This window comes from Prunus dulcis, chromosome 1 (genome assembly GCF_902201215.1).
Source record: "Prunus dulcis chromosome 1, ALMONDv2, whole genome shotgun sequence".
Lineage (NCBI taxonomy): Eukaryota > Viridiplantae > Streptophyta > Magnoliopsida > Rosales > Rosaceae > Prunus > Prunus dulcis.
Window position 1 is genome coordinate 36,484,582 of NC_047650.1, and position 26,275 is coordinate 36,510,856.

A 26,275-nucleotide genomic window follows, 5' to 3' on the forward strand; every position below is an offset into this window, starting at 1 on the left:
AAACTTTAATATATATTTAAAAAAAAACTCTAAAACTTGCAATCTACCAATAAAGTCTAGAGCATACAGCATACAAATTGAATGGGGTAATTATGTCATTTCAACAAGATGAGTTGTATTGTAATGCATTACTTGTCAATGAGGCAAATTCTGAAAACCAATCCCGAAACGACAGCGTATCGACCTGTAGAAGCCAGTAGACACCAGTGTTTGATTAAAACCCTTGGAGGGTTTTTGAGCATTTATAAATTTCAGGTAAATTTCGTAGGGACTGTGAGGAGATTAGGGTTTTTCTTCTCTCTCTGCAGAGCAAAACAAGAAGAAGAAGAAAGAAGCAGAAGCAACAATGGAGGGTCTCACAGAGGGAGTGAACAACTTGCAAATCACGGACTCATCATACAACAACAAGAAGAATCGCATCCAAGTCTCAAATACCAAAAAGCCCCTCTTCTTCTATGTCAATCTTGCCAAGGTAAACCAACCCCATTTTCTCCATCTTCATCTGTTTCGCTATTGTTTTTTGCTCTCTGTTTGATTGTTGAAAACGGTCTAGAAGACCCATTCTTGCCAAATTCCAAAGCTACAGATTGTTGTTGGTTTTCTCTTGAATGCATATGGATCTACTGAGTTTAAGATTTAAGCCAAATAGTTGTGTTATGCTTATTTGCAGATACTGTGTATGTTTTTAGTCATTCAATGGTTTGCAATTTACCTTTGCAGAGGTACATGGAGCAGAACAATGAGGTGGAGCTCTCTGCCCTTGGAATGGGTATTTATTTCGTTTATCTTACCCTCCTTTTGTTTTCGGTTCCATTAGGTGATTATTGGGTTGCAGATGCTTTGTGTCTTCTGTTTGCTTATTGTTTCTCCTGTCACAAGTGCACCCAAAAATTACAATTTCAATGCTGTCTAGGCATTGGCTTATACATAATCCTTACCCAACTATGTCAAACTATTGATGATTTTTGGTATTATTGAATTGAAAACTTTTCATCTTTTGTGTACTAAGGATTCACAATTTGTTTTATATCTACAGCTATTGCTACTGTTGTTACCATTGCTGAGATTCTGAAGAACAATGGATTGGCTTTCGAGAAGAGTGGGATTCTTATGCCTTTCAGACAATCTCTCTCTTCTTTTTGGTAAATGTCTCTCATATTAATTTTTAACTGGCTGTTGTATGCAACATATTCAGAGATCACGACTTCTACAATTGACATGAGGGAGGATGCAGGGGGGCGGCCAATTCAAAAGGCAAAGGTACCTTTTGAATTTTGTATTAGCCTAGCAATTTTCTGATATCTACATTGTGGTTTTGTTAACCTAATGCAGCAGAATAAGGACTACATAATATTTAACAAAAATTAGGGGTTCTTAAACATTATTTCTTGTTAACAACAAACATTCCTTTAGATGTTAGCAAGGAATATAGGCACGTATAGCTAGGGTTATTTAAAAGAGAATGAGGTTCAAAAAGCGCTCATTACGGAACTGAGGTGCCAAAGTTTGCTTGTTTCTGAATTTATACAATTACCAGCTCTGCATGTTGGTCTTCCCATTCTTTCCGCGACATGGTATTTGAGTAAAGTGGGTGCTTGTATGTTTGAGAGCTAAGATGTCAGCTCATTCATTATTGAATTGATAAGCCTTCAAAACAAAGTGTTGGCTTAGTTTTGTCGGACCATAAAGATTTGCTCTGCTTGTCTTTTAAAATGTGAAGTGCTTGTTCAATTGTTTTATAGCGTTGTTTGTGGGTTTAGTTTACGAGTTTCAGGGTTGGTTGATCACTCTTTACTTTGATTTTCTCAAAATTCGGATGATATGATGATCTAATTGACTTTACATTGAATTACATTATTTTCATTATGTAATTTTATCTGGGAGGTTGATGATGGTATCATGTGATCTTCTTTGTTTAGATTGAAATACTGCTAGGAAAGTCTGAGAAGTTTGACGAGATAATGGCCGCTGATGCTGCTGCTGCTGCTGTTGCTGCAGAGGAAGCCCTTGAGTATGAGCAGAGTTGAAGGTTGTTGTTTCTGATATCTGGCTTGGTGCACGCACTGTTAGGTCTTCAAAAACTGGCGGATGTCTTACTTTTGTTCTTAGGTTTGCCTCTCTAGTGGTGTTTGTTTAGCTGTGATAAAATTTCTTTTTAGGATTTGTTGTAAAATACAGTCATCTCTGCTATCAAAATATTCAAATTTGTTCCGAGGTTCATTATTTTAGCTTACATGTGTAACATTGTTAAGTTGCTGCAAGATTTTGAGATGCTCTACCCACGACGTTCCTTCTGCTTGACCTCTAGAATGCATGTGAATCTGGTGTTTTGCTTGCTCCTTTCTGCTGGAGTATTGAAATTCTCTTAGCTCTCCATTTCTGTGTGCACTATTTACGTTCTACTATACTGGTTGTTGGTAAGTGACCCCAAAAGTCAAGTAATTGGTTTTGATTTGTAAGAAACGGAAGTTGCACCTCACCCAGCCATAAGAACAGAGAAACTGATCCAAATGGTTCCGACTTCTTCACTATTGTGAGTGATCTTAATTTCTAATGAAACAAGTCTACACACAAGCAACACAAATTGGGTTTCTTACATTTTTTTGAACTCGGTGATGCTTTCTCTGGCCTTGGCCGGGTCCCTTGGCGAGACTGAAAAATTACCCTTTGGATCGTAAGAAACAATGCAAACCTAGCATTGCATAGTTTTTCAAGCTCCTCTGCTTTCCTGTTCGCGTGCCTCTTCGTGCCAGACATTGCTCCGTGATAAGACTCCTCTGCCGAGAAACTATTTTCGCACCGCCATTTGCATTTAAAGACCTCCCTTTTTCTGGTCATTGAATCTGCCATTCAAAAACCAGAATAAAAAAACACAGAGAGGTTGAAGACAAGGCAAAATGACTAGTAGGAGGAGAAAGTAATTGAGAAGGAAAAGCTTGCAAGAAAAACCGAGGGTTCTTGGTGATATATAGGAAGCTAGAAAGCTTGGGTTTCTCTGGTGAATATTGGAAAAAAAAAACAAAAAACTCTCTGGATTTTTCCAATGGCAGGGTAAAATACTAACTTTGGCAAGTAAGAAAGTACCAGTGTTGCCCCTTCTTGTTGTGGCGTTAATCCTCTCTCCTATTCCAAGTAATTCTTGAAAGAAAGAAAAAAAGATTTGTTATTGCTTCAAACAATCAGTACGTCCACAACCCAATTAATAACCAATTATTTCTTGGAAATGGCTTCACAATCAAGAGCTGAAGACAAGGTCTTGAGGAGTGATCACAAAACGAAAGGGGTAGAATCTATAAGAAACATTCTAATAAGGAAGCAGGAATGAATCTCCAAATCAATAAACTAAATGGTGACCTACAAGAGATTCTTGAGTACAAAGTGTATACCTTTGGAGCCACATATGACATACCAAGCCACACAATATTGAGATTGATCTCGGCTTATTCCTTCCATGACAAGAAAACTCAATGACATTTAAATTAATCCTCCATAACATAAATTCTAACCTCAAGAAAAACAAGGCTCCCTCAACTGAGTCACAAAATGAAAAGGAACAAAAAAATTATCCAGCAATCAAAGGGCAAGTAAGCCCGTGTCAAAAGAAAAGCTATCCCGTTTCTTTCCTCTCTGCTACGGCCAAAATGCAGTATAAAACTTAAATTTATTTCTCATTTGAGTCTTCTACGCTTCCTCTTTGTCCTCTACCAGTATCCTCTTGCATGCTTCATAGCACATAAAAGAAATCCCTGCTGCAGGCACCAACTTCATGCAGCTAGGCCCTAGCCCTCTGTATAAACCCTGAACCCCTTCGTGTTCAAGTATGCTTGCGAGGGCGTGAAGCATATTCGTATACTGCCTTCCACCCAGGGCTCCCACCTGCATATGTTTGCGTGCCACCTCAAGTGGGAAAGTTGCAGTGCTTGAAATAGCACCGGCTGCTGATCCAATTAAAAGGGTTTCAATGTTGCCAATATTCTCCTGCTTGAGAAACTTGCGATACGCTTTCCGCAATGTGTCATAAGCAAAGTAATTGGTGGCAGCATATGGAATTACTCCAATAAGACTAGGGGCAAGACCTCTGTAGAGTTCTGCAGGTCCCTCTTCTCGCACTATTTTTAAGAATGCATCAAGAAGGCCATCATAAACGCCCCTCTGCAGATTTAACAACGCTGCTGTGTGATTACTACATACATACTCAAGAAAGGAACACAGTACTGCTAATCCTTAAAATACCTGAATGGTTAACCGGGTCTTCAGTAACTCCAGGGGGTATGTGCAAATTGTCGAGCTTACTCCAGCACAGGCACCTGCAATTAATGAGGCAGGAATTGGAAGTTTGGGCTGCTCTCCAGGTTTCGGTGACAAGCGCTTATTAACCGTATCATAAGCAAACAGCTGCCAAAAATGTAGCGGAAGTTTAAATACCAAACCAATTAAAAGATCAGAATTGAAATCCTTAGTCTTGTAATGGAAATCATGTATATAAAGTTCCAATTGTTCAGCTTCCCAAATTTGAATTTACATAACAAGTACACACCTAATACAACAGCTATAATACACTCAATTCTTTGTTTCTGTATACTGTAGGCAAATTAATTCTTGATCACGCAAAAAACAGACTGGGGGTAGTTGAAACATACTTAGGATGGTACATCATAAATAAGTCATTGTACTGCATGAAGCAAGCTTCATTTTTTCTGGAATTTGGACAGAAACTAGAAAGGCCATTTCCTCAAGCATTATATTGTCTCCTCAATGATGACAGATGATATAACTAAAGTCCTTAACAGGAAGAAAAGATTTCACATCATATCAGAAATTTGCAGCAACATTTCCTATGCTATAACTAAGGAAGAGCACCATGAAACCAACTCAATTTCTCCAACCTACTCAAGGTTCATCCTTCATGTTCTGAGTAATGAGTAAACTTCATGAGTGATGCCACAAACTGTCCAGTTTACCGGATCGGGGGGAGTCAAGAATTTAGAATGATTTCAATGATCAAGCAAAGGTGTATGATGACATGATAAAAGTTGATCATGCATATTTTTCGTTGACTATGACACCTTAAAGTATCTCACTGATCATTTGACAATCCAACCGCAAGAGTAAATTGTCTAGAATGAAAAGCACCAGCTCACCTTAACTATGTGCAACTAAAAGCCACATCACACCACAGGAAATAATTACATACTATAACCCAATGGGGAAAACAAATTGGATCCAAAGACCATTTATGGGGCCACCTGGTATGAGCAGAGAAACAAAGGGCATGACATCAAGCAAACGTAGTTCATAGTTGCAGATAATAAACAAAAAGGGATTACTACTTTATAAATTATAAGCAATGCTAACAATCAACATAACTGATGTCTAAATCAAATAAGCTTGTCACTAACACATCAATTACGCCAAAAACTAGAACAAGTCAAAGTATTAACCATACTAACATCACCAATTTGACAAACAGTGAAAATAAGGATCACCTATTTGACAAAAAGTGAAAACACGGAAAATGAAACAAGTTGAAAACATGTCTAAATGCAACATAATATTCACCTAAAACAAATTGATACAAAAGAAATATTCCTACCTCTATTGCCTTGCTCGGTGCAACCCGAATAACATTGACTAGATTTCCCCTAAACAGTCCCTTCCACCCATCAGTCTTCATTATATTGTTGAACACCTCAGTAGTAGAATTCCCACTACTCCCAACCATCAAATGCGTCCTTATGGTCTCTAATGGCGCCACAGCTGTCCGTGACACCGCCCCAGCTATTGCACCACTTATCAACCTCCTCAGTGAAGGGTTTGCAATCTTAACTTTCAATTTAAGACCACCTTTCTTCTTCTTCACCTCTCCCTTCTCTTCCTGAACCCCAAAATTTTTAATGCCCTCCACATACTTCATGTACAGGTCGGCATATGGAAGCTTCACGCCGCCATTCCCGCGTGGATTCGGAGGGTCTGCTGAGACACCAAATCCCACTCCCACTTGGCTAACGCTAGCAAATAAGCCTCCAGGATGATAAGCCCCCTCTTGGGGGCTCCATTGAAATCCCAAATTGCAAACAGAGAAAAACCCATCACTCTTATTATCGAAAAGTTGAATTTGCTTCCTACCCATTGATCAGAACCTAATGTATACGCTTTCTTCTAGGGTTTAGTGGACAGCCGAGTCCATTTCTTTTCACGTTTTCAAGCGGATTCACAGTGCTTGAGAGGCAAAGGTTCGATTTTGGGCAAATGGGTCTTCAAAGAATCCATTTTTTAATAGATGGGCATGGGGAAGGAACAAAGAGCGGAGACCATAAAAAATTATTTATTAAAAATCGAAAAAATTGGGTGGCTACCAAATTTGGGTTTTGTTCTGATTAGAAAAGGAGGCGATGAAAACGAAAGAGAAAGGGCTGCGAGAAAGGAAATGAAAATCTGAAAATCCCAAAAGGGAAAACCTAACAAGAGAGAGAGGAGAAGTAGGTGAATCTCTCTCTCTCTGTTTTCTCGCGCACACACTCAGCCGCTCTCTCTCTCTCTCGCTGCGTAAGTTTAAATAGGCATTGCTTAGTTTGGCGTTGGTTTGGTGTCTCTTGAGGTGGGTGAAGGGAAGGGAAGGGAAGGGAAAAGAGTTAGGTTTTGAGTCCAGGTTAGTAACGCAAGTATAAAGCCACTGTTGCCACTGAACCCACCCTGCCTTTCTAAGCAAAGGTCGCGTTTTGGTCGCTCGAGGATTTGACTCTTTATTTTGTTCTTTTTTGCTTTTTTTCTTTCAATAAATGAAATCTAGCCAAACAAAGTATAATACAGAAAATCTTACAAATCTAAACCTAACCTTTTTTTTTTTTTTTTTTTCATTCTTTAATATCTGCTTTTGCTTTTCACTTTACCATGGTCCATTCACACACATATATATATATATATATTGGAAGATATGATAAAATTGTAAAAAGAAGATAGATTAAAATCTTATCATTATGAAATAGCGAATTTCATTATAAATAATCAACGGAGTTAGCCGAGTGGAAAAAGACTTTAATTTGCAGACTAATTGTCTCAAGTTTGAACTCACATGGCACCGTAGTAATGTTTGTGTGACAAACCTCATCCTCATGTAGTTTAGACTATCGCTTATACTAAAAAAAAAAATGTAGCAAATGTGGTATAACTCAGTTGGTTAAGTTCTTCCACCTCTGGTGGATTCCTTTGCCCAAACACTCAATGGATATTTGTGTAAACCCTCCTCCCTCAATCGCTTGGACTATTTTATTTTATTTTATTTTTGGGTATAACTAAAGCACACAAAAACTGCATAAAAAACCTGCAAAGCTAAATAATAAAGTTTATTTACAAAAATAGAATTTCATTTGAAATATACTCCTAATTAATATTGTAACGATCTTTAATACCAATATTAAAATTGAATTGCGTGTTAAGTCAGTCAATCCCATTTTAGTTCTAGCAAAGATTCGAAAATATCTCCTATACATTTGTTTGGCTAAATAGTAAAAATAAAATAAAATAGTATCTCCTATATTTAGCTTGGCTAAATAATATTTCCTATATTTAGTTTGGGACGGATCTGATGGCTCTAACAGAGAAATCTTCGGCTCAGAGCATAAGTCGTTTCATGCTTAAGGTTGTGTTTGTGTCATCAGCTAGTGGTCTCAAAAAACTTACACACACCCTATTACTTCTGTAAAAATAGCAAGTGTTTTACTTCATGTTGGAGGTTTGTGTTACAATGGAAATCCTTTTTTTTTTTTTTTTTTTTTTACTTCTTATTTTTCCTTTTAAGTATTTGAAATTACTGTTGTGAGATTGGGATGCTTCAACCAATCCCTTAAAAGTAGTATTACTATTCTAAAAATTGCTAATTTCTATTTTATGCCAAATAAGCCAAATCTCATGACCATTTTGCTGAAGAATCCAAAGCTAGTGGAAACAAAGAAGGCAGGTATTTTTTTTGCCCCAAAAAGCTAGCGATAATGAAGCTTGGATTATATTTTCATTTGGTGATATTTCCTCTACTGGTTGTCAAGATGATGTTGATGTTGTAATTATGTAACAAAACACATGTTAGTCGTATAATCAATCGCTATACAACGGATCTCTCACATCTAGCAAAACACGTACTGGTCACATGATCAATCATTGTGAGATTACTATTGTATACAACATTGGAATTTGGAGAGAAGACTTTCTCCTACTTCATTTGTCTTTTGAGACATTATTGCCTCTTGCATATAGTTTTAGCTGCATTGAGTTTTTAAGCTTGAAATAATAAAAAACCCTAACTCTCCCTATAAGGATCCATCTAGAGTTCCCTTTCCTTTTTTATTGCTGGATACAGTAAGAGATGTGATTGGTTCTGGAAACCTTTTAAAAGTTTGTATCTTGTGCGTACAGATTTGGGTTAGCATATTCTTATAGTTTTAGGTAGCTGGCCTGTCGCAACAACAACTACAACTTGTCAAATGGTAGCATAAGATTTATACTCCAGATTTATCACAAGGCAACAAATTGTCCACTTTGTTTCACCAATACTTCAAAGTTCAAACATGCCGTTTTGTGTTCCCTTGTCTTGTGAACTGAAAGTTCAAATTTATTTTTATGTGAATAAACTGTTTGATGAAAATATAGATGGAGGCATGCCAAATGTTCAAAGGGAATTGCAAGCAGCAGAAAATTTATCGTTTGATCCAAAACTTGACAGGGCTGAGTAGCTCACAGGCAAACTTGACGGGCTTGGTCTTTTCTAAGCCTTTCTTACTGGGTTACTCTTTACAATTGGATCATGTTCAGGTCCAGACACAGTGCTTAGCTAACCCAAGGCCCAAACATTTCCTTTGTATTGGACTCTTCTATGTATAAGTTAAACCCAAAACAATCTCAATTAGACTCGTATGTTACTGCTTCTGTAAGAAGAACTTCTACTCATAAATGCATGTTGAATTTTTAAGTTTTTACAAGAATATGCTTTTTTTAAAAACACTTTTATGACCCAGAAACGTAGAAAAACTTTTGATTGAGCTAGGCCGTGTGTAAATTCCAACTCCATGCAACAAAGCGCTATTTTAAAATTAAATCACGCACGCTTTGTCCTTTCGGGACATCCGATAAAATTAGAACGATATAGAGAGAGTGGAAAAGTAAGACCCCATTATTGATCGATAACAAGCCAAAGCCACATCATGTACTAGGAATCTAATAAGAACCATCCCAACTTCTAGCCTGAGCAGATATGCAAGACTTTCAAGTTTCATGGCTCATTCCACTGGAACTAGTTGAAGTTGGCTACAATTTTTTAAAGATAACCCAAAACCAAACCTCTTGTTTTCAAAAGATTTAAACTTTTCTCTCCAATTTGCGTTTACACACAGGACTAATTATAGTGAGTGGTACATTTCAGATTAACACATTCCACCAATTACGCAGAGCCTCATGGCATAATTGATTGGTTAATTACATACTGCCAGCTTTGCTTTATCCAGCTCTAGCCCTTTTGCTTCCCCTCATCCTTTTTCTTTTCGTCAACCTTTTTTTATAGGTAGCACATGATAAAATCCAGCTTAACACCCCACAGTTCATGTGACTGATGATAACAACTGAGCCTCAATAACACTTTGCTAGCAGATCATCTGGAAGCAAACTTTATGGTATAACGAACATTTAAATTTCTAAAGTGCTTCTTACACGTTTGTTCGAAAAGTTGCATTCTCATTACTTTATGTGTATAAAAAAATAAAAACAAAAACTTTGAGTGATGAGACTTCCACTTCTTATAATTCCTAAGATATCCCCCTTATCTTGCCAAGAACCCCATGGCAATTTTAAAGGCTCATCTAGAAGGAACTCGACTGTTTGACTTGAATTTCCAATCAGCACCACATGAATCTTATTCTTTGTAGAACATAATTCAAAAAGTAGTTATGGAGGCCAGAAAAGAATCTTGAGAGAGAGAAAGAGAGAGAGAGGAGCCTCAATGCTTCTATATATATATTGCCATGCCCCCATTGCTCCAAAACAAAACAAATGCGTACACATATATAGAACTTCTTACAATAAGCACAAACTTAGATTGCGCTTTCACTTGCTGTGATCATGAGGCTCCTAGTCTTGTCCATGGTGTTAAGCTTATTGTGCAGAGAAGCAAAGCTAGTTTTGGGTGATATCGGCACGGCAACTTCTTATCGTCCTCCTTATATACGTGAGTACATAAAATAAGTTCCATAACTTGAGAAACATAAGTTTTTTTTCCTTCCAGTACGTATGTAAACACAACTACAATCTCTTACCAAATATCTGAAATGTTATACTGACCGTCTGTGATACATTTAAATAACATTTTGATTCCCTAAGATTCACAGTTTGACAACATATACTAACGTGTCAGCCTCTCGTGTTCTCTTCTTTGTGCCATATACATGATGAAGTGCAATTTTTGTGCAGCTACAGGGTGCTTCGGAAACCAGCAAGACCAGTTCCCTCCAGGGAACCTGTTTGTGGCGGTGAGTGAAGGGTTATGGGACAATGGTGCCGCCTGTGGAAGGCGGTATAGACTGAGGTGCCTGAGTGGCCATAAAAAGCCTTGCAAGGGTGGTGCTACTGTGGACGTGAAGGTGGTGGATCTTTGCCGAAGATCACCTTGCCCTTCTACCATAGCCATGTCAACTGATGCTTTTGCAGCCATCTCACGTTCTCCTTCAACAAAAATCAATGTTGAATATATCCAGTACTTATCTATATATATCTCTCTCTTACTCTCTTATAAGTCTTTTATAAATAATCTGTTTTATGTCTATATAATAATAATAATAATAATAATTTGTTGATGTTTCCTGCAGGATATGAAATTAGCTGAACCAAATACGATGATCTACTGCTAGATGAAGAGTATTAATTATCAAGGGGTCTATGGTTGTTTGTTTTTGTAGTTCAGATTGAACTGAACTAAACTGAAGTTTAGAAGGATATATAGAAATTAATATTGTAACCTCAGAAGTTAATTGATGCTATTTTCCTCTCTACATTAATTTTCAACGATTAAGTTATGTTTGTAATAATAAGCAGTCTTCAATAAAATGATGAAGCAGAGTTTTTGATGAAGGATACATCCCACATGCTTGCCCTCATTCTTCATGGCATCCAGAGTTTTCGATCACATCTACAAATTATATTGTTCATCACATCTCTAGTAAACAAAACATAACACACTTATATATTACATTTAGTCAGAAAATGTAGTATATATAGCATCGATCCCTTAGACTAGGATTTTGGTTGAGTAATTGAGTTTTTCTATTTAAACTCATACTTTTCTTTGTTCACCCTAATACTTAAATCATTAAGCTCTTAAGTTTTATTATTATGTAAAAGGACAAAAAAAGTCATCTAACTTAATATTTAACCCTTGTACATCTATACACACCCCACCACTCTTCATATTAAGTTTTAGAAAAACACAAATTCCTCTGCATCCTATTACTAGATTACTCATCTTTCAATCCAAGAAACTTACTACACTCTCATATTCTCTTCACAAACCCTAAATTAGGATTGTGAGAGTAATATAAGTGGATAGGGAGAGAGTGGATATTACGAATTCCCCTGGTTTTGCATTCCTTCCTCACCTCTCTCTCTCTCTCTCTCTCTCTCTCTCTCTCTCTCTCTCTCTTTAATCAACATATTTCTTCCACGCCCACGACCCAACACTTCTGCTGCTTGTTTTTATTTGTCTCCTAAATTGACATAATGCCCTCAATAATATAAACGTAGTGTTTACTGCATCCATGTACAACATATATATAATAAGAAAATATATATCAAAATACTATGTGCCAGATCCGTTTTTTGGAGCAGAACAAAATTCTTGATGAAGAACGACTACACTTGTAAGCTATTACTCGTAAACTATTTATCACACTATGTTACATTAAAAAATTGTAGTTCTACCAAAAAAAGAGCAAAAGAATAATGATGCAGTAATGCCTGCAAAATGCTGGTATGAAACTGCAAGATGGACTTGAAGATCTTAGGATTCAGGTGTGGGGTGTGGGTAGGTTTATGGATTTTATTTATTTATTTTTTATGCTGGGTGTGTATTTAGTGGTAGTTTGGGAATATAGCAAAGTTTTCTTAGAAATTGTGAAAATTTGAAGTAGAAGTTACGGTGAACCTAGAATTTAAGGTGAACAAAGAAAATTGCGGAATTTAAATAGAAAAACTCTTAGCAATTTGGCACATTCTTATGTTGGGAGTTCAAGAAATTAATTTCAAAGTGCAAAATAACGATTCCTATCTCTGTTTTTGTTAAGATTAATTTCTGGTCAGACTACTTTTTGGTCTGTTCAAATCAGTAGTTTGTGATTGTAAGTTGTAACCCATAAAATATTTCAATAAGTACCTGCACAACCCATACAAAAATGCAATTGCAATTCCCAATCTGACTTGCCCATTGTGCTCACTTGGCATGCAGTTCCCACTTTGACCTATGAGTGGGATGTATCCATTTTAGCCACATAACCTTCTCCAAAATGGATCCTCCACTGAGTCAAAGTCTGAATGACAAAACAAGGGTCGTGAACAAAACAGAATGTGCTTAGTTATATCTTTTGTCAACTAACATTTTTTCAATCACATACATGAAAATACTATATTTCATTCGGTGATCATAACTCATCTAGTGATACATTTGGTGATCATAATTCATCAAATGGTATATTCAGTGATTATAACTCATCGAGTGATACATTCAATGATCATAACTCATCAAGTGGTACATTTAATTTATTGAATGGTGTTACATTTGATGATATTTTTATGTGTTCGTACCAAATAAGACTTCAACGACTGTATCATAAGTGATGAGTGGGATGATGCGGATCTACATGTCCACTATAGCAACTCTGAAATAATCTGAATGCTTAAATCAACTTCTGGTATATGCCCACTAATCAAGTTTCTGATGGATGCCCTTTTTTTGTCATGCTTGAGCTACTGCATAATAATAATAGGTAACCCCACAAGATCCCAAGCATGCTTGAGCTCGCCGAAGTGATTAAAGCCTTAAATTAATCAGTTCATCAGAGAATATCACCAAATAAAAGTTAGTGGCATAATTGTTATCTCTCATAAGAATCATGTATAAGCCTTAGTCGTTTACTTTGATATTTTAATTTTTGTATACAGAAGGTCAAAGATGATATCGGTTATCAATCTGCATCAATGATTTCCACGTGCGAATTTGGAAGGGCCATTTGGAAACTAATCTCTTTTAGCAGTCAGCAGCCTTAAGACTTCAAGCTCCATTTTGCCTATGACATCACCACCAACCAACTGAACTGAAGAGGATCAAGCCAAAAAAATTATTTATTTATTAATCAATTTTATGTAGAGTCAGTGTAAATAATGTACTGTTGAGAATGACCTTAACTTGCGTATTAGTGGTCTCAGGTTTTGAATCTCTATGGCACCTCCTTGATAGTGTGTGTGGAGAAAACTCTCCTCCTCTTGTAGTTTAGACTATCGCTTGTATTCAAAAAATGTGCAGTTGAGAAGTGTCCAAGAACCCAAAAAGCAACTAAGTTCCTCATGTGGAATTATACCTCATTACTTATGCAAGCAAAATCAGGTCACTTTTATCAAATTTGACCCCCCAAAAAAAGGACAACATTCAGAAGGGTCAACTCTACATTTTAGGCTTTGAGCAAGTCAAACAACTACAAATATGTAATCGTGCTAGAAATTGCAGATAAGAAATAAAGAATAACAACCAATGTTTTTATTGAAATAATCTTACAACAGTTGTATTCAATGTCATGTAATGGAAAATTCAGGCTTGTTATAATTTTCTTTTATGGGGGCTTGGCTTCTTATAGCCACAAGGAGATTGAAAAGAATGAAAAATCATAAATATACAGGAAGGAGTAATGTTGTTACAATAATTCCGCTGCTTAGAATGATAACTGAGGCTGTATGTTTCCTGTAGAAATATTTTCGAATTCTCGGCGTTGTCTCTGGAAATAAGGATGAAGGCTATGGACCCCCTCCAAATATACAGGTGTCTGCATTTCAATCAAGCGTGATACCTACACAGAAAGCTCATCCATTCAACATACAGGAAAAGAATATCATTCATCATATGTTTGACCAAACTATCTGGTAAGAAATCACTAGGGAAGAGAGTTTATGCATTTGAAGTCTTCAGTAACCACAAGAAAACAGATAAAAGAAAGACCCGAAGTCTCTTTTCTGAAATCATATAGCTATTGCACCACCTTAACTGAAACTTTTTATACTGAGTGCCAAATGAGAGAGCAATCAGAAACAAATGTCCTAAAGAAACAGAGCACCACTTACTGCTCGGCGGAAAGCAAACATCTCTTCTTGACCAGATAACATGGATACTATGCCGGTTGGGGCACCTCCTGAGCTCACACTCCCTTCTGCTAAAACATCGCGTCGAAGCTTTGAACCCTCTGTCTCTGTTTCAAACTGGAAACTGAAAGAAAACAAGACACATGCTTTTAATGTCGCATTTTTAGACCATGACAATACTAAGAGAATCCTATAGTCAGTCATTGCTAGCTCTGCTTAGCAAATACATCTCCTTAAGCCCTTGGCTGTACAATTGTTACAAGACTATCTGAGGCAATTATATTTCCTACATGTTGTGCTCTAAACACTGAGCTAATAGTTTGATGACTGTCTCCCCAACCACTGCTAAATTTGCACAAATGCAATAAAAAATTATTGTGGAAGCAGCACAAAGTAAATTATGCATGCAACTATCTGAGGGTATGTAATATATGGAAGGAATGCAAGTCAGAAACAAAGCAATCAGCTGCATGTCCTGACCTAGAATGATGAATCTCAAAGCATCGAGATCATGGCTGACTAAAAGCCTTTTCTTAATAATAGTAGTTATTTTGAAAATAAATCAACACTCACCTCTCCAAATCAAAAAGTGCACCCTCTTCAGTTCCTTGAAATAATTCGTCAATAGAAGAAGCTGCAGAACAAAATAGACGGCAATGATGATTGTATAGTTCATCAACGAGGGTAATAAATCGGCGTGCCTGAAAAGTTGGAAAAAAACTTCGTTTAAATGAGTGCATATAAGGGATACAATAGATACATAATTTACCGTGACATATAGTTTTCATACATGCATATATTAGCACGCATATATGTGCATGTCAATCCAGTTATCTTTCATCGGCTTGGGACATGATGACTACTTAACTGTGGCATCAGTGATTATTATCTCTCTTTCTCTCTCCCCACCCGCCCCTCCCCTTCTCTCTCTTCTTTTTTTCCCCCTTAACGTGTCTTTAGCTTATTCTTTTGAAAACGGAAGTATCAAATTTGCAATAACCTGGCAAAGGGGAGCAAATGTTTAAAGTGGTGAAAAATTGCAGTAGTACCTTATCACGGATACGCATACTCATCATTGGAATGCCAGATATAAAGACAGTGTGATAGTTCTCTGCTACTGCAATGTAATCGGCTGCGCCAAGCTAAAGTCAATGAACAAAAGCAGAAAGAAAAATAGAAGCAATCATCAGACATAAGAATGGATGAAAAAATATAACAAAAAAATCACAAACACAGAAAAAGGCGAGTGTAATACCGGCCGACCACATAGATACTCAAATGTGAACCGTGCCACTCCATTAGAGCTTTCTGGAACCTCCAGTGTTCTGATTTAAGAACCAAGTATCTTTTAAACTATATAATGGAATATGATACAAAGGTAATATTCAAATTTTAAAAGTACCTTCCGAACATCACTCGAATAGTACTCGAGGTGATTTGCCCTCCTACTTGGTTTGTGACTTCATGCCACTTCTTCTCAAATTTCTCCAGAGCAATGCTGTCTGAAGGCCAGAAGTAGTGAACCTGTATGTTTAAGATGGTAAAGTTCAAACCGCCCGAGTTTTTTACAAAGAAACTTGTAACTACCAGATAGAAACAAATACTCCAAATCGCAATTTTTTTAAAAACTACTTCTTAAATATAAAGTAAAATACAGCATTGTGAATATAGTGATGGACCACCATAGCATATCCATCAAATATATGAAGAACCAGTAAAGAATGACTGAAAAACAGCCACGACATACTGCATTCATATATGAAGCTGTTGTTGCGGCACTCGTGCAAGGAATTAGAAGTAATACTTCGCATGTATTTGCAAATAGAGGAAAGAATTAAGTGAAAATGCTTCATGCTTACCTGGCCCATAGATCTTTGACTTTGAGCTATAACACGACGATAATCAATCTCACTTCCAATCAAAACATTCTCGCAGTGCTCACCCATTTTGTTAACAAACTTTTGGAAGATCTCCCGTTGCATACCATCCTGCATGAGGTATTTTGTTTCGAAAAGAAAAAGTAAAGTTAGGGCAATGCAGTTTGCTATAAACTCCACAAACTCTTCCACCAAAAAAAAAAAGGAAGATGAAATGTTCTTATGGGCATAACAATCAATCAAGTCACCAAATAAAGTGTTAACAAGGTATTGAGCTTAGGTCAGCTTCATCAAGAAGTTACATAAATAGCTAAACTGGTGAACTAGATATGTTGCAAAATGCCAATATGTGTTTGAGAAATAAGGTGGCAGGGAATATTGAGGGTTTTTCTCAGATTTGAAACACACATGTATACCTGATTTAGGTCCTTGGGTGCTCGATTACTCGTGGCTACAAAAACAGTTCCATTGCTTAACAATCTGCTAACAATTCCAGATAAGGCCACAATAGCAAATACATCAACAGTCTGTAACAGAAGGAAAGAAATTCCAAGTCACAAAATGAGCAACAAAGTATCTGAGCTGGTCCTCCCTTCCCTCAGTGTACTGTAGGAAAAAAAAAAGGTGCAATTCTGAATAAATGATTACTCCCAGTGACAAATTATGGTCTCTCCCCTTTACCATTTATAAGTTATGGAATAGGAGCTTATTGTCATGCTGGATGTCAGACACCAAATACTAGGTCTGTTTAATTGCTAACAGGTGAATAAGTTACAAGGAAGATTATACATGTGTCCTTGATAAAGTGACAGTATTTTCATACTCATGATGATGCTAGACTCATAGTATCAAAAGAAAACTCTTTTAGCACACATTAACCTGACCTGTATCTCATCGAAACAAAGAATGCTACCACCCTTTTGATCCGCCTGCCAGTCTATGATGAACTTGTCCGCTACAGCTGGAAGGATGTTTTTCATCTGAACCTCTTGTTTATATCTCTCTTCTGCAGCCACCCACTCCTTTACCCTTGAATCAAAGGGAAGATTCATTACCCAATTCGAAAGGCTTGAATGCAAAGACTTTTCCTCCACTTGATTTTTCCAAATCTGATGCATTTGTTCATTAATCTTTAACATAGCCTGCAAATAAATATATTTCAGTATAACTTACATTATCAATGGTCAACTTGGAGAGAAGTCAATCCATGTCTTTCAAGGATCAACAAAAACTTGTCAATATGAGAATGAGCAGTAACTGTTATCCAAAACTTGTCAAATCACAATCAAAAGCTCACCTCATGGAAGTGATATCTTTTTCGATGCTTAACAATTCCTTCGGTGGCACTATAAAACATGTCCATAAGCATTGTCTTTCCTGAATAGAAGTACCAAATTTCGATTCAGAATGGCACACATTTGCTTTGCTTACAGATAAAACACATACATGAAAGCAGCAACATACCGCTTCCAACATTGCCATAAATATACAATCCCTTAGGAGCTGGAGGAGCAGTTGGACGGCGACCAACTACTGAATCTAACTTCCTCTCTCGATTAAGATACGAAACCCATTTCCCAACTCCAGGTTCTACATTCTCTGGTTTTTTCCTGAACCAAACAGAATCTTAACATTGATACACAGGGAAAAAATAAAAAAAGGAACAAGAAATCTTTAAGGTTTTTCTATAAGCTGTGGTGTGTCTTACCGGGAAAGCCATCTTTGAACAAACTTATTGCGTTGGTTGGTGACTGATTTCCATATATCATCTTTCTGCTGACTCTCAGCTTCCTCCATTAAAAGCTTGCGTCGCTCGTTTTCTCTCTCCGTCGACCATTTCGCAAGTCTTTCCTGCAAAATGGGAAGAAAAAACTCCAGATTTTCAGACAAATTCTCAAAGTTCCAACTTTGAATGCGGTGTAGGAATTGAAAATCAAGGAAATATTCACATGATATTCCGCCATTTCTTTCTCATACTGCTCTAATCTCCCAAGCAACTTCTCCAATTGAAAAGCAACCGCTTCTTGGTTTGGATCATGCTGTAGCTTCCCTTGCTCGACGAGGCTCTTGTACTGCGTTAGTGGCCCTGAAGCACAAATTTTGTATCATAAATTCATAATCCAAATCGAATTTCTAGAGAGAGATAGAGAAAGAGAGAGGACCTGGAACTTTAATCGAGGAAGGCGAGATTCGATCACAGTAAGAACGAAGCGCATTGAAGCGGAGCTTGGAGCTTGGGCTTCGAACAAACCCTAGAAACAAAAGCGCTGAAATTGACGACGCTTTTCTCATTCTTCTACAAAGCAAATCAAATTCTGAAGTGACGTTAATTTTTTTTTTTTTTGGTTACAATTCTGAAGTGACGTTATTGATTTCTCTGTCAACTGTAAAACGTACCAGAAAGTTGGGAGGTAGACGAAGAGGTGACGTGGCCAGAAATTCGACCAGCCACGTGGAAAAGCGGAAAGTGCTTGACGTGGGCGTACGGCGACGATTTCATTGTCGTTTGTGTTCGACAACCTTTTTGTTATTTGCGTTTGATTTGCCGTTAACCGTTGGCGCTTAGAAATGCAATACCACGCCATCAAAAGAAGCAAGCTCATCGGCCCTGCACTCAAAACCACCGCCATCGCCGCCAACAAAAGAGAAGCAGAGCAGAGCTGCTTAGCTCTCCTGCAAGCCTGTGACGCCGTTCCAAAGCTTGCCCAACTCCACGGCCACGTTTTGAAATTGGGTCTTCGAAACAACCCACTGGTCCTCACCAAGTTCACCTCCACGGCCTCCGACCTCAAGGCCATTGACTATGCCTCTCCCTTTTTATTTGCACCAGACGCCGATACCCATCTCTACGATTCGTTTCTTTTCAATACCATCATCAGAGCTTATGCTCAAACTAGTCATGGAAAGCATAAAGCTTTGTGCTTTTACAATGTTATGCTTGAAGGTGCTGTTTTGCCTAATAAATTCACGTACCCTTTTGTCCTCAAGGCCTGTGCCGGCCTTGGGGACTTGAATTTGGGCACGTCGGTTCATGGGTCGGTGGTGAAATTCGGGTTTGACGATGATGTTCATGTCTGTAACACTATGGTTCATATGTATTGTTGTTGTAGTGGAGGGATTGAAAGTGCTCGGAAGGTGTTTGATGAAATGCCCAAGCTGGACTCTGTTTCGTGGAGCGCAATGATTGGAGGGTATGTGCGTGTGGGGTGGTCCACAGATGCGGTTGACTTGTTTAGGGAAATGCAGATGGTGGGAGTTAGGCCGGATGAGATTACTATGGTCTCGGTTCTGTCTGCGTGTACGGATTTAGGTGCACTTGAGCTTGGGAAGTGGGTTGAGTCTTACATTGACAAAGAAGGGATTCAGAAAACTGTGGAGCTTTCTAATGCACTCATTGACATGTTTTCCAAATGCGGGGATGTGGAGAAAGCTTTGAAATTGTTCAGATACATGAGTGGCAGAACAATTGTTTCATGGACTTCTGTGATTGATGGTCTGGCAATGCATGGCCGGGGAATGGAGGCCATGTCTTTGTTTGAGGAAATGATTGGAACCGGAGTAGCACCTGATGATGTTGCTTTCATAGGATTGTTTTCTGCGTGCAGTCATTCCGGGTTGGTTGAAAAGGGTAAGAGCTACTTCAGTTCAATGGTAGAAAATTTTCACATTGTACCTAAGATAGAACACTATGGATGCATGGTGGATATGTTATGCAGGGCCGGGCTTGTCAAGGAGGCATTGGAGTTCATTCAAAAAATGCCGATTGAGCCAAACCCGATAGTTTTGCGAACCCTAATCAGCGCTTGCCGTGCCCATGGCGAACTCAAGCTTGGAGAGAGCATCACCAAAGAGTTAATCAGGAATGAACCTATGCAAGAGTCAAACTATGTTCTACTTTCCAACATATATGCAAAAATGACACATTGGGAGAAGAAAGCCAAGATTAGAGAGGTGATGGACAAGAGAGGGATGAAGAAGATCCCCGGGAGCACTATGATCGAGCTAGATCACGAAATTTACGAATTCGTGGCTGGAGATAAATCTCATAAGCAGTACAAACAGATTTACGAGATGGTGGATGAGATGGGGAGGGAGATGAAGAGAGCTGGATATATTCCCACTACATCAGAGGTTTTGCTAGATATTGATGAAGAAGATAAAGAAGATGCTTTGAATAGGCACAGTGAAAAGTTGGCCATTGCATTTGCCCTCCTTAATACGCCGCCGGGAACTCCTATTCGGATAGTGAAGAATTTGCGAGTTTGCGATGATTGCCACTCTGCTACAAAGTTCATCTCTAAGATTTATAATCGAGAAATAGTTGTGAGGGATCGAAACAGGTTTCACCATTTCAAGGATGGTATGTGTTCATGTAGAGATTTCTGGTGACGAACCAAATAAAATTTGATGAGTACCAATTCATTTGATTGGACCACAATTTTCTGGTCACTATAATTTTTTATCATGACCAATTCAGCTTTGTGAAAAGAAGGTAGCATTTAGGACATTTTTTGTGACGAATCGGCCTCACGCTCGTGCAATGCGACGGTTAAATCAAGACTCGCAAGTGTTGTTGTCTGTACAAAGGTTATGATAATGGCCTTATGGCCAAGGTGGGCCCGTTGGACTACAAAAGGCTAAGACGACAAACTATAGAAAGGCTGGTATCCACAAGGCCCAATTATTACTTTGTACCAAAATTGTGTTCAATTTGCCACCAAACCGAGTTGAATGTTAGGGTTCTTTTTGGTTTTTTCCTTTTGTCAATGTTTGGAGGAAAACGCGGAGGTGTCATTGGGATTCAACTTTGAGACCACTAATCTATAGACAAATGCTCTTACTACTGAACTACCAACGGTTGGCACATAGGGTTTTATTTTTAACTTACAACAAATTTGTAATAATTAGTGGATAATCCCTTATTTGATGCCAAGTGAGAATAACCATCTGATCCTACAATTCCTGACCAGAAATTCTTGTTGTATATAGTTCAAATAACAAGCCAAATTAAGCCGGCATCCAAAATTTAAATATTGCCCAAGATGGGACACCTTATCCCAATTGCATTGTTTTTGTGGTATCAAGTCAATTTGTCAACAAATACCGCACTTCTGGAGTCTTTCTCATCATCCTAAAAATCCCATCCAATGTTAATTTTTTGTTTTAAAGAAAGAATAATTTACACTGGGCTCTCCACTAAATCTACTCTAGTGCAGAAAATCCTTTTCAACCTGAAACAACCAATCTTCACTCACATTAGAATTTTAAGATGGAAGAAAAAAAATTACACCAATCCAATTAGAGCCAATGAAGAGAAGGGGAAATGAGCCTGCTCTCTATTGCACTACAACTAAATTTTTTTATTTTTTAATCAATGGAGTGGTAGTTGAATTGACTCAGGTCTTTGGTGCTCTCAAGTGGTCATGAGTTCAAATCCCTCATAGTACTCGAATGTGTGAGTTTCCCCCCTCCCCTTCTTTGTAACTTTTATTTTTATCTTGTTTCTCACCAGTTGGCAAAGTTCATCGTCACATGAAAACCTTGACAACCCCATGTGCATACTGGGTTGTTTAATATGTTTGATATCGAAACTCTATACTTGGATAGCCGGGGAAAATGGGGTCAACTCTTCAAAAGCAACAAAAAAAGGACTGAAACTTCTTACACAAACGAAACACCACCAATAAACAATGTCTAGCATAACAACTTTGTACAACCTCATGTCAGAAAACCTTTAGGAAATGGCGTGACATTTTTGGGGATCGAGGTATAAAATAACAGTGTTATTAGACCTCACTAACAAGTTAATTTACCCAAAAACAAAAGAAGACATTTCCAAATCCAAAGCTCAAAGTCACTAATTATAGTTCCAAAGAGTAGATTGGTGTGAAAAGATAGAGATGAAGTATAATGGAATAGATGTTCCAACTATCAGAAACTACAAATGGACAAGTCAATTACTTGTACTCAAGTCACCACATTTCATCAAAGGATTTCCTGTTCCTTTTCTGTTAAGATGATGAACTAAATGCTTTAGGAGGATCGAAGTAATAGATGCATACACTAAGAAAGTCATGTTTTCGTCGACCCGTTAAGCAGCTTCGACATCCTGACTTCAAGCTCTCAGGATTTCACAAAACTGCTTTAAGCTTTGGATGTTTCACAAGTCTAACTACCTATCAAACAGAGGCCTAAACCCGTGCAATGAATTATCTTGTAGGACTTGCCTAAAATTAACTGGTCTATTAGAACCCTAGGGTTGGTGGATGGCATTCAGAGCATAGAATTGGTCAGTCTTGTGAGTAAATAAGGCTTAAGATGACTTAGTGGTATTGCCTATGCATATCTGAGAAGGCAACTTGAGGCAAATTTTCTAGCTCTTACCTAACTTACTAATTTATGTTATACCCCTCAGGAACTAGTCATAGTCAAATAAGACACCAATGCCATGACCATTGTGAGATGCTAAAGTGACCCAAATATTCAAACATTAACAAATTTTTGTTTTATTGCCATTATTTTCTCATCAAACTCACAAAGTCTCATTTTTTTTCCCAGATCATCCAATGAAGTTCAGTCCTTTTCTCTTTTCCATTTTGGAAAGAAGCCTAATCCCCTAAAGGATAAGTTCTGTACTGATAAAATTCACAGACAGCAGTCCAACATAGATCACAAAGAACCCAAAATGTGATCCAAATGATCATGCCATTTCAACCACAACATAGATTTGCCAACTTAAGAATACGAAAAACAGCAATCCGATTAGACAGAAAGATAATGAATAGAATAAATAAGCATTAAAGCTTCATAATAAGGAGTTCCTACACAAATACAAATAAAAAGGAAAATTCAAAGACAAAAAACAGGCATCTGAGATTCTTACGAACATACATGATGGGCAGTATAAGCAACAGCTGCGAATCTCAAATCCCTTAACATTACTAATACTGCTAGCATAGAAACCGAAATCTAGAACAACATACCGAACCCGAATTCCTCATCTCAGGAAGCAAAAGAAAACTGGACCTCATGATTTCTTTTGCCTCCAAATCGAACCCATCTTATGCTCTTCCACCACCTCTCCCATTTTGTTCTTATTATCATAATCTAGCTCAAATGAGTCCCTAAATCAATTTTAGGACTTGAAGATCAATTCTGGGATTCGTTCCTTTTCCCAATTCCTTCACCTTCCCTGTCCTCCAAAAGCCTATTGGCCTCCTCATCGGCCAGTGCCGTCTTCTTCTGCGCCTCCTTGGCCTTAAGAGCCTGCAATTTGGAGTGGTTGTAATAGGCAACACCCAAAAATGCAAGGCCATAACCAAACAAGTTGATTGGGGTCACAGTGTCCTTAATGACAGACCAAGAGAAAGCAATCAAAAGCCAATCTTTCACCACACCAGCCACATTCATGGTCAAAGCAGAGGTCTTCCCAACAAGCAAGAAAACAGCCAGATTCAAAGCAAATGCACAGAGAGAATTGGTCCCAAAGATCAGGAAATCAAAATGGAAGCTGGAAGAGTCCCTCAAAATTGGGTACTCAACAAAGATCCAAGGCACAAACAAAAAAGCCAAGCAACAAGGAGCAACATAATACAAAGAGGTAATTGGGTTCAAGGTGATGCCTTTAGATGTGAGCAAGATTTGGATCAGGACCAGCCTTGTGGCCTCAAAAGCAACAGCACCCAGCTGCAGAATCACACCCCAGGTGTCAAATCGAGCCTCCCCATAAGCAGCAATGGCGACCCCAATTGAGATCGAGACCATGTTCACCATGGTATCAGTCTTAAAGCTCTCTTTTTTTAACGAAACCCCAATTGAGTAAACGGCCACAGGCATGAGCGCCTTAAGCATTTGAATAAATGACACAGAGAGATAGATGTAAGCAGAATTGGAGAGCCAGAGGGAGAGAGAGTAGAGAGCTCCAATGGGTACCACGGAAGAGATGTAGAGATCTCTGGACATGGTGACTGGCTCGACGAGCTTGAAGACGCGGACGAGGACGAAGGCGAGGGAGGCGCAGAAGGACATGTGGATCATGGTGAGGGAGATTGGGAAGGGCCAGTTGTACATCTTCTTGTCGAGGATGTATTTGTTGTAGACGATGACGGTGAAGCTGAGGAAGATCCAAATCGCGACATAGGTGTAGGAAAGGAGGATCTTTCTGATGACGCCTTCGCTGAGAGAGCCACCTTTGCCCATTTTGGTGAAAATGGAGGTGGGTTGGTGGAGGTGGCTGTGATGAGAGTGTAGGATAAGGTGAGAGAAGGGTAGAGAATAAGGGAAGAGGATGAAGACCGAGGGGGAGGAGGAGGAGGAGGATGAAGAGGAAGAAGGAGTCAGATTCAAAGAGATAGAAGAAGAGGGGGGGTGAGTTGGGAGTGAGAGCTGGATTTTAGTGAGAGAGAGTTTGTATCTTATGTGGAAAATGAGGAAATATAAATAAAGTGGAATTGGAAGTTTGCATCAAAAAAAAAAAAAAGAAAAAAAAAAATTTTAGTTGGAAGTGTATTTGGTGTGGCAGTTTTGATGGGAGAGGTGGCATTTGGGCTTTCATGAGGATTTGAGTTTTCTGATATTTTTTGGTGGGAAAACAAAAAATAAATTCCAAATATTTTTGTTTGTTATTTTGACCTTAATGGAGTTTTTTTATTTATTTTTTGTCGTGGGATTAGGAGAAGGGACTTTGCATTGTGCATTTATTATTCTATGAGTCATGGAGTCACGATTCTTTTGGTTTTGGATTTATTTTGTATTTTCCGTGGGAGGGTGGGGAGTTGGTGATACGCAAACTTTGAAACTTATTATTATATTATGTGCATTAACTTTAAGATACTATATAGTGCAAGGATGGGGGGATTTATATAATCTATTATTGTTATGGATATTATCAACTTAGATTAAATATTTGTTTGGAGTTATGAATATTATGATAAATGCAAAATTAAATTACATTTTTGTACATAAATTATTTGTACAAATTGTAATTCAATTGTCTTATATGTTTCTTTCTAAAGCAACAACTTCCTCTTTAAAATAATTATATACATACATGGATTTAGCTAAATTTGTTAGAGTTGATGTGCTCTTTATTCTGCACCGAGTTTAAATTCCTCTCTCCATAATTTAAATTAATTTAAAATAAAATATCGTTTGTATAAAAAATAACAAAAATTATATTATTATCGACTAATATTCTCGGTGAAAGAAACGTATCCTCGATTATGCTATAAGGAAAAGAAAAAACAACACATGTCCTTTACTCTATGTTTTGGTGGTTGTGCTTGTGGCTATTTCTTTTAATAAATTTCATGAAAACAAAGGCTATTGAGAACAAAAGATATTTTACCACACAAATTTTTGTAAAATATCATATAAACCAACACGCGAGAGGTCAATAAAAGATAAAAGGATTATTATTTTTCTATTTTTATAAATATAATATCTAATAAAAATCAAAGCATTAAAGGAGAAATCTCAACGACTTGTAGAAGTACTTTTCTATTTATTGAACTTTTCCACAACACTAAAATAAACGCAGTCAAAATGAAAAACACTTGGGGAAAAAAAAAAAAAAAAAAAAAAAAAGCAGAAAAATGTATACATCATATTCAAAATTTCCAGTGCATGCAATTAAATGCTTTTCCAAAATTACAAGGAAAGCCAAACAAGCCAGACGCGGCGGCTTTTGTACGCGAGTGTGGACTGAATTGAATTTAAATGTGGGTTTCAAATCCGAGAGCATAGATTCGGATTTAAGGAAGAAGTAGCAAAAACGCGCGCTCGTAGTCGTGTGAATCGTCACGTGCGGCTGGCCCTGTTGGTTGTTGTTGTTGACGATCTGCGCCACGTGACCTCATCAGTCACCCACCGCTTCGACTATTCTTTATGGGCCTATGTGCTATCGGGTATGGGCCTTTTTTTTAATTTTAATTTTTTCAAAAAATAAAAATAAAAATTTAACAGAATTGTCGGTAAGAAAATTCCACACGAGGGGGATATGCCTTATTGGAATTTTTCTG

The 26,275-nt window shown here is 37.8% G+C and overlaps 7 protein-coding genes across 7 annotated transcripts; 3 read left to right on the forward strand and 4 right to left on the reverse strand.

Annotated features, from left to right (window-relative positions):
* Window positions 1-230: 230 nt before the first annotated feature.
* LOC117629045 (uncharacterized protein At2g34160-like) lies at window positions 231-2,278 on the forward strand. Its single transcript, XM_034361571.1, has 5 exons — window positions 231-472; window positions 721-769; window positions 1,037-1,099; window positions 1,196-1,260; window positions 1,920-2,278. The coding sequence occupies exons 1-5, from the start codon at window positions 347-349 to the stop codon at window positions 2,025-2,027; spliced, it is 411 nt and encodes a 136-aa protein (XP_034217462.1). The 5' UTR covers window positions 231-346; the 3' UTR covers window positions 2,028-2,278.
* A 42-nt stretch (window positions 2,279-2,320) lies between these two features.
* On the reverse strand, window positions 2,321-3,489 carry LOC117629034. The gene is made up of 3 exons (XM_034361564.1): window positions 3,387-3,489; window positions 3,085-3,138; window positions 2,321-2,843 (listed from the first exon to the last, which is right to left on the reverse strand). Exons 1-3 carry the CDS (start codon window positions 3,472-3,474, stop codon window positions 2,551-2,553), a joined length of 435 nt encoding a protein of 144 aa, XP_034217455.1. The 5' UTR covers window positions 3,475-3,489; the 3' UTR covers window positions 2,321-2,550.
* On the reverse strand, window positions 3,340-6,721 carry LOC117629024 (adenine nucleotide transporter BT1, chloroplastic/mitochondrial-like). Its single transcript, XM_034361556.1, has 3 exons — window positions 5,594-6,721; window positions 4,234-4,395; window positions 3,340-4,152 (listed from the first exon to the last, which is right to left on the reverse strand). Exons 1-3 carry the CDS (start codon window positions 6,128-6,130, stop codon window positions 3,682-3,684), a joined length of 1,170 nt encoding a protein of 389 aa, XP_034217447.1. The 5' UTR covers window positions 6,131-6,721; the 3' UTR covers window positions 3,340-3,681.
* Window positions 6,722-10,048: 3,327 nt separating this feature from the next.
* On the forward strand, window positions 10,049-11,011 carry LOC117615879 (EG45-like domain containing protein 2). Its single transcript, XM_034345047.1, has 3 exons — window positions 10,049-10,210; window positions 10,453-10,735; window positions 10,848-11,011. Exons 1-3 carry the CDS (start codon window positions 10,105-10,107, stop codon window positions 10,852-10,854), a joined length of 396 nt encoding a protein of 131 aa, XP_034200938.1. The 5' UTR covers window positions 10,049-10,104; the 3' UTR covers window positions 10,855-11,011.
* Window positions 11,012-13,761: 2,750 nt separating this feature from the next.
* LOC117612478 (AFG1-like ATPase) lies at window positions 13,762-18,627 on the reverse strand. The gene is made up of 14 exons (XM_034341170.1): window positions 18,419-18,627; window positions 18,206-18,342; window positions 17,965-18,107; window positions 17,721-17,866; window positions 17,554-17,633; window positions 17,141-17,398; window positions 16,673-16,783; window positions 16,239-16,367; window positions 15,782-15,903; window positions 15,635-15,704; window positions 15,429-15,521; window positions 14,953-15,080; window positions 14,362-14,503; window positions 13,762-14,090 (listed from the first exon to the last, which is right to left on the reverse strand). The coding sequence occupies exons 1-14, from the start codon at window positions 18,546-18,548 to the stop codon at window positions 13,956-13,958; spliced, it is 1,824 nt and encodes a 607-aa protein (XP_034197061.1). The 5' UTR covers window positions 18,549-18,627; the 3' UTR covers window positions 13,762-13,955.
* Window positions 18,628-18,816: 189 nt separating this feature from the next.
* Window positions 18,817-20,694, forward strand: LOC117620657 (pentatricopeptide repeat-containing protein At4g21065-like). The gene has a single exon (XM_034350800.1). The coding sequence runs from the start codon at window positions 18,825-18,827 to the stop codon at window positions 20,643-20,645; it is 1,821 nt and encodes a 606-aa protein (XP_034206691.1). The 5' UTR covers window positions 18,817-18,824; the 3' UTR covers window positions 20,646-20,694.
* Window positions 20,695-23,018: 2,324 nt separating this feature from the next.
* Window positions 23,019-24,671, reverse strand: LOC117616119 (probable sugar phosphate/phosphate translocator At5g25400). Its single transcript, XM_034345334.1, has one exon. The coding sequence runs from the start codon at window positions 24,453-24,455 to the stop codon at window positions 23,406-23,408; it is 1,050 nt and encodes a 349-aa protein (XP_034201225.1). The 5' UTR covers window positions 24,456-24,671; the 3' UTR covers window positions 23,019-23,405.
* Between the last annotated feature and the right edge of the window lie 1,604 nt (window positions 24,672-26,275).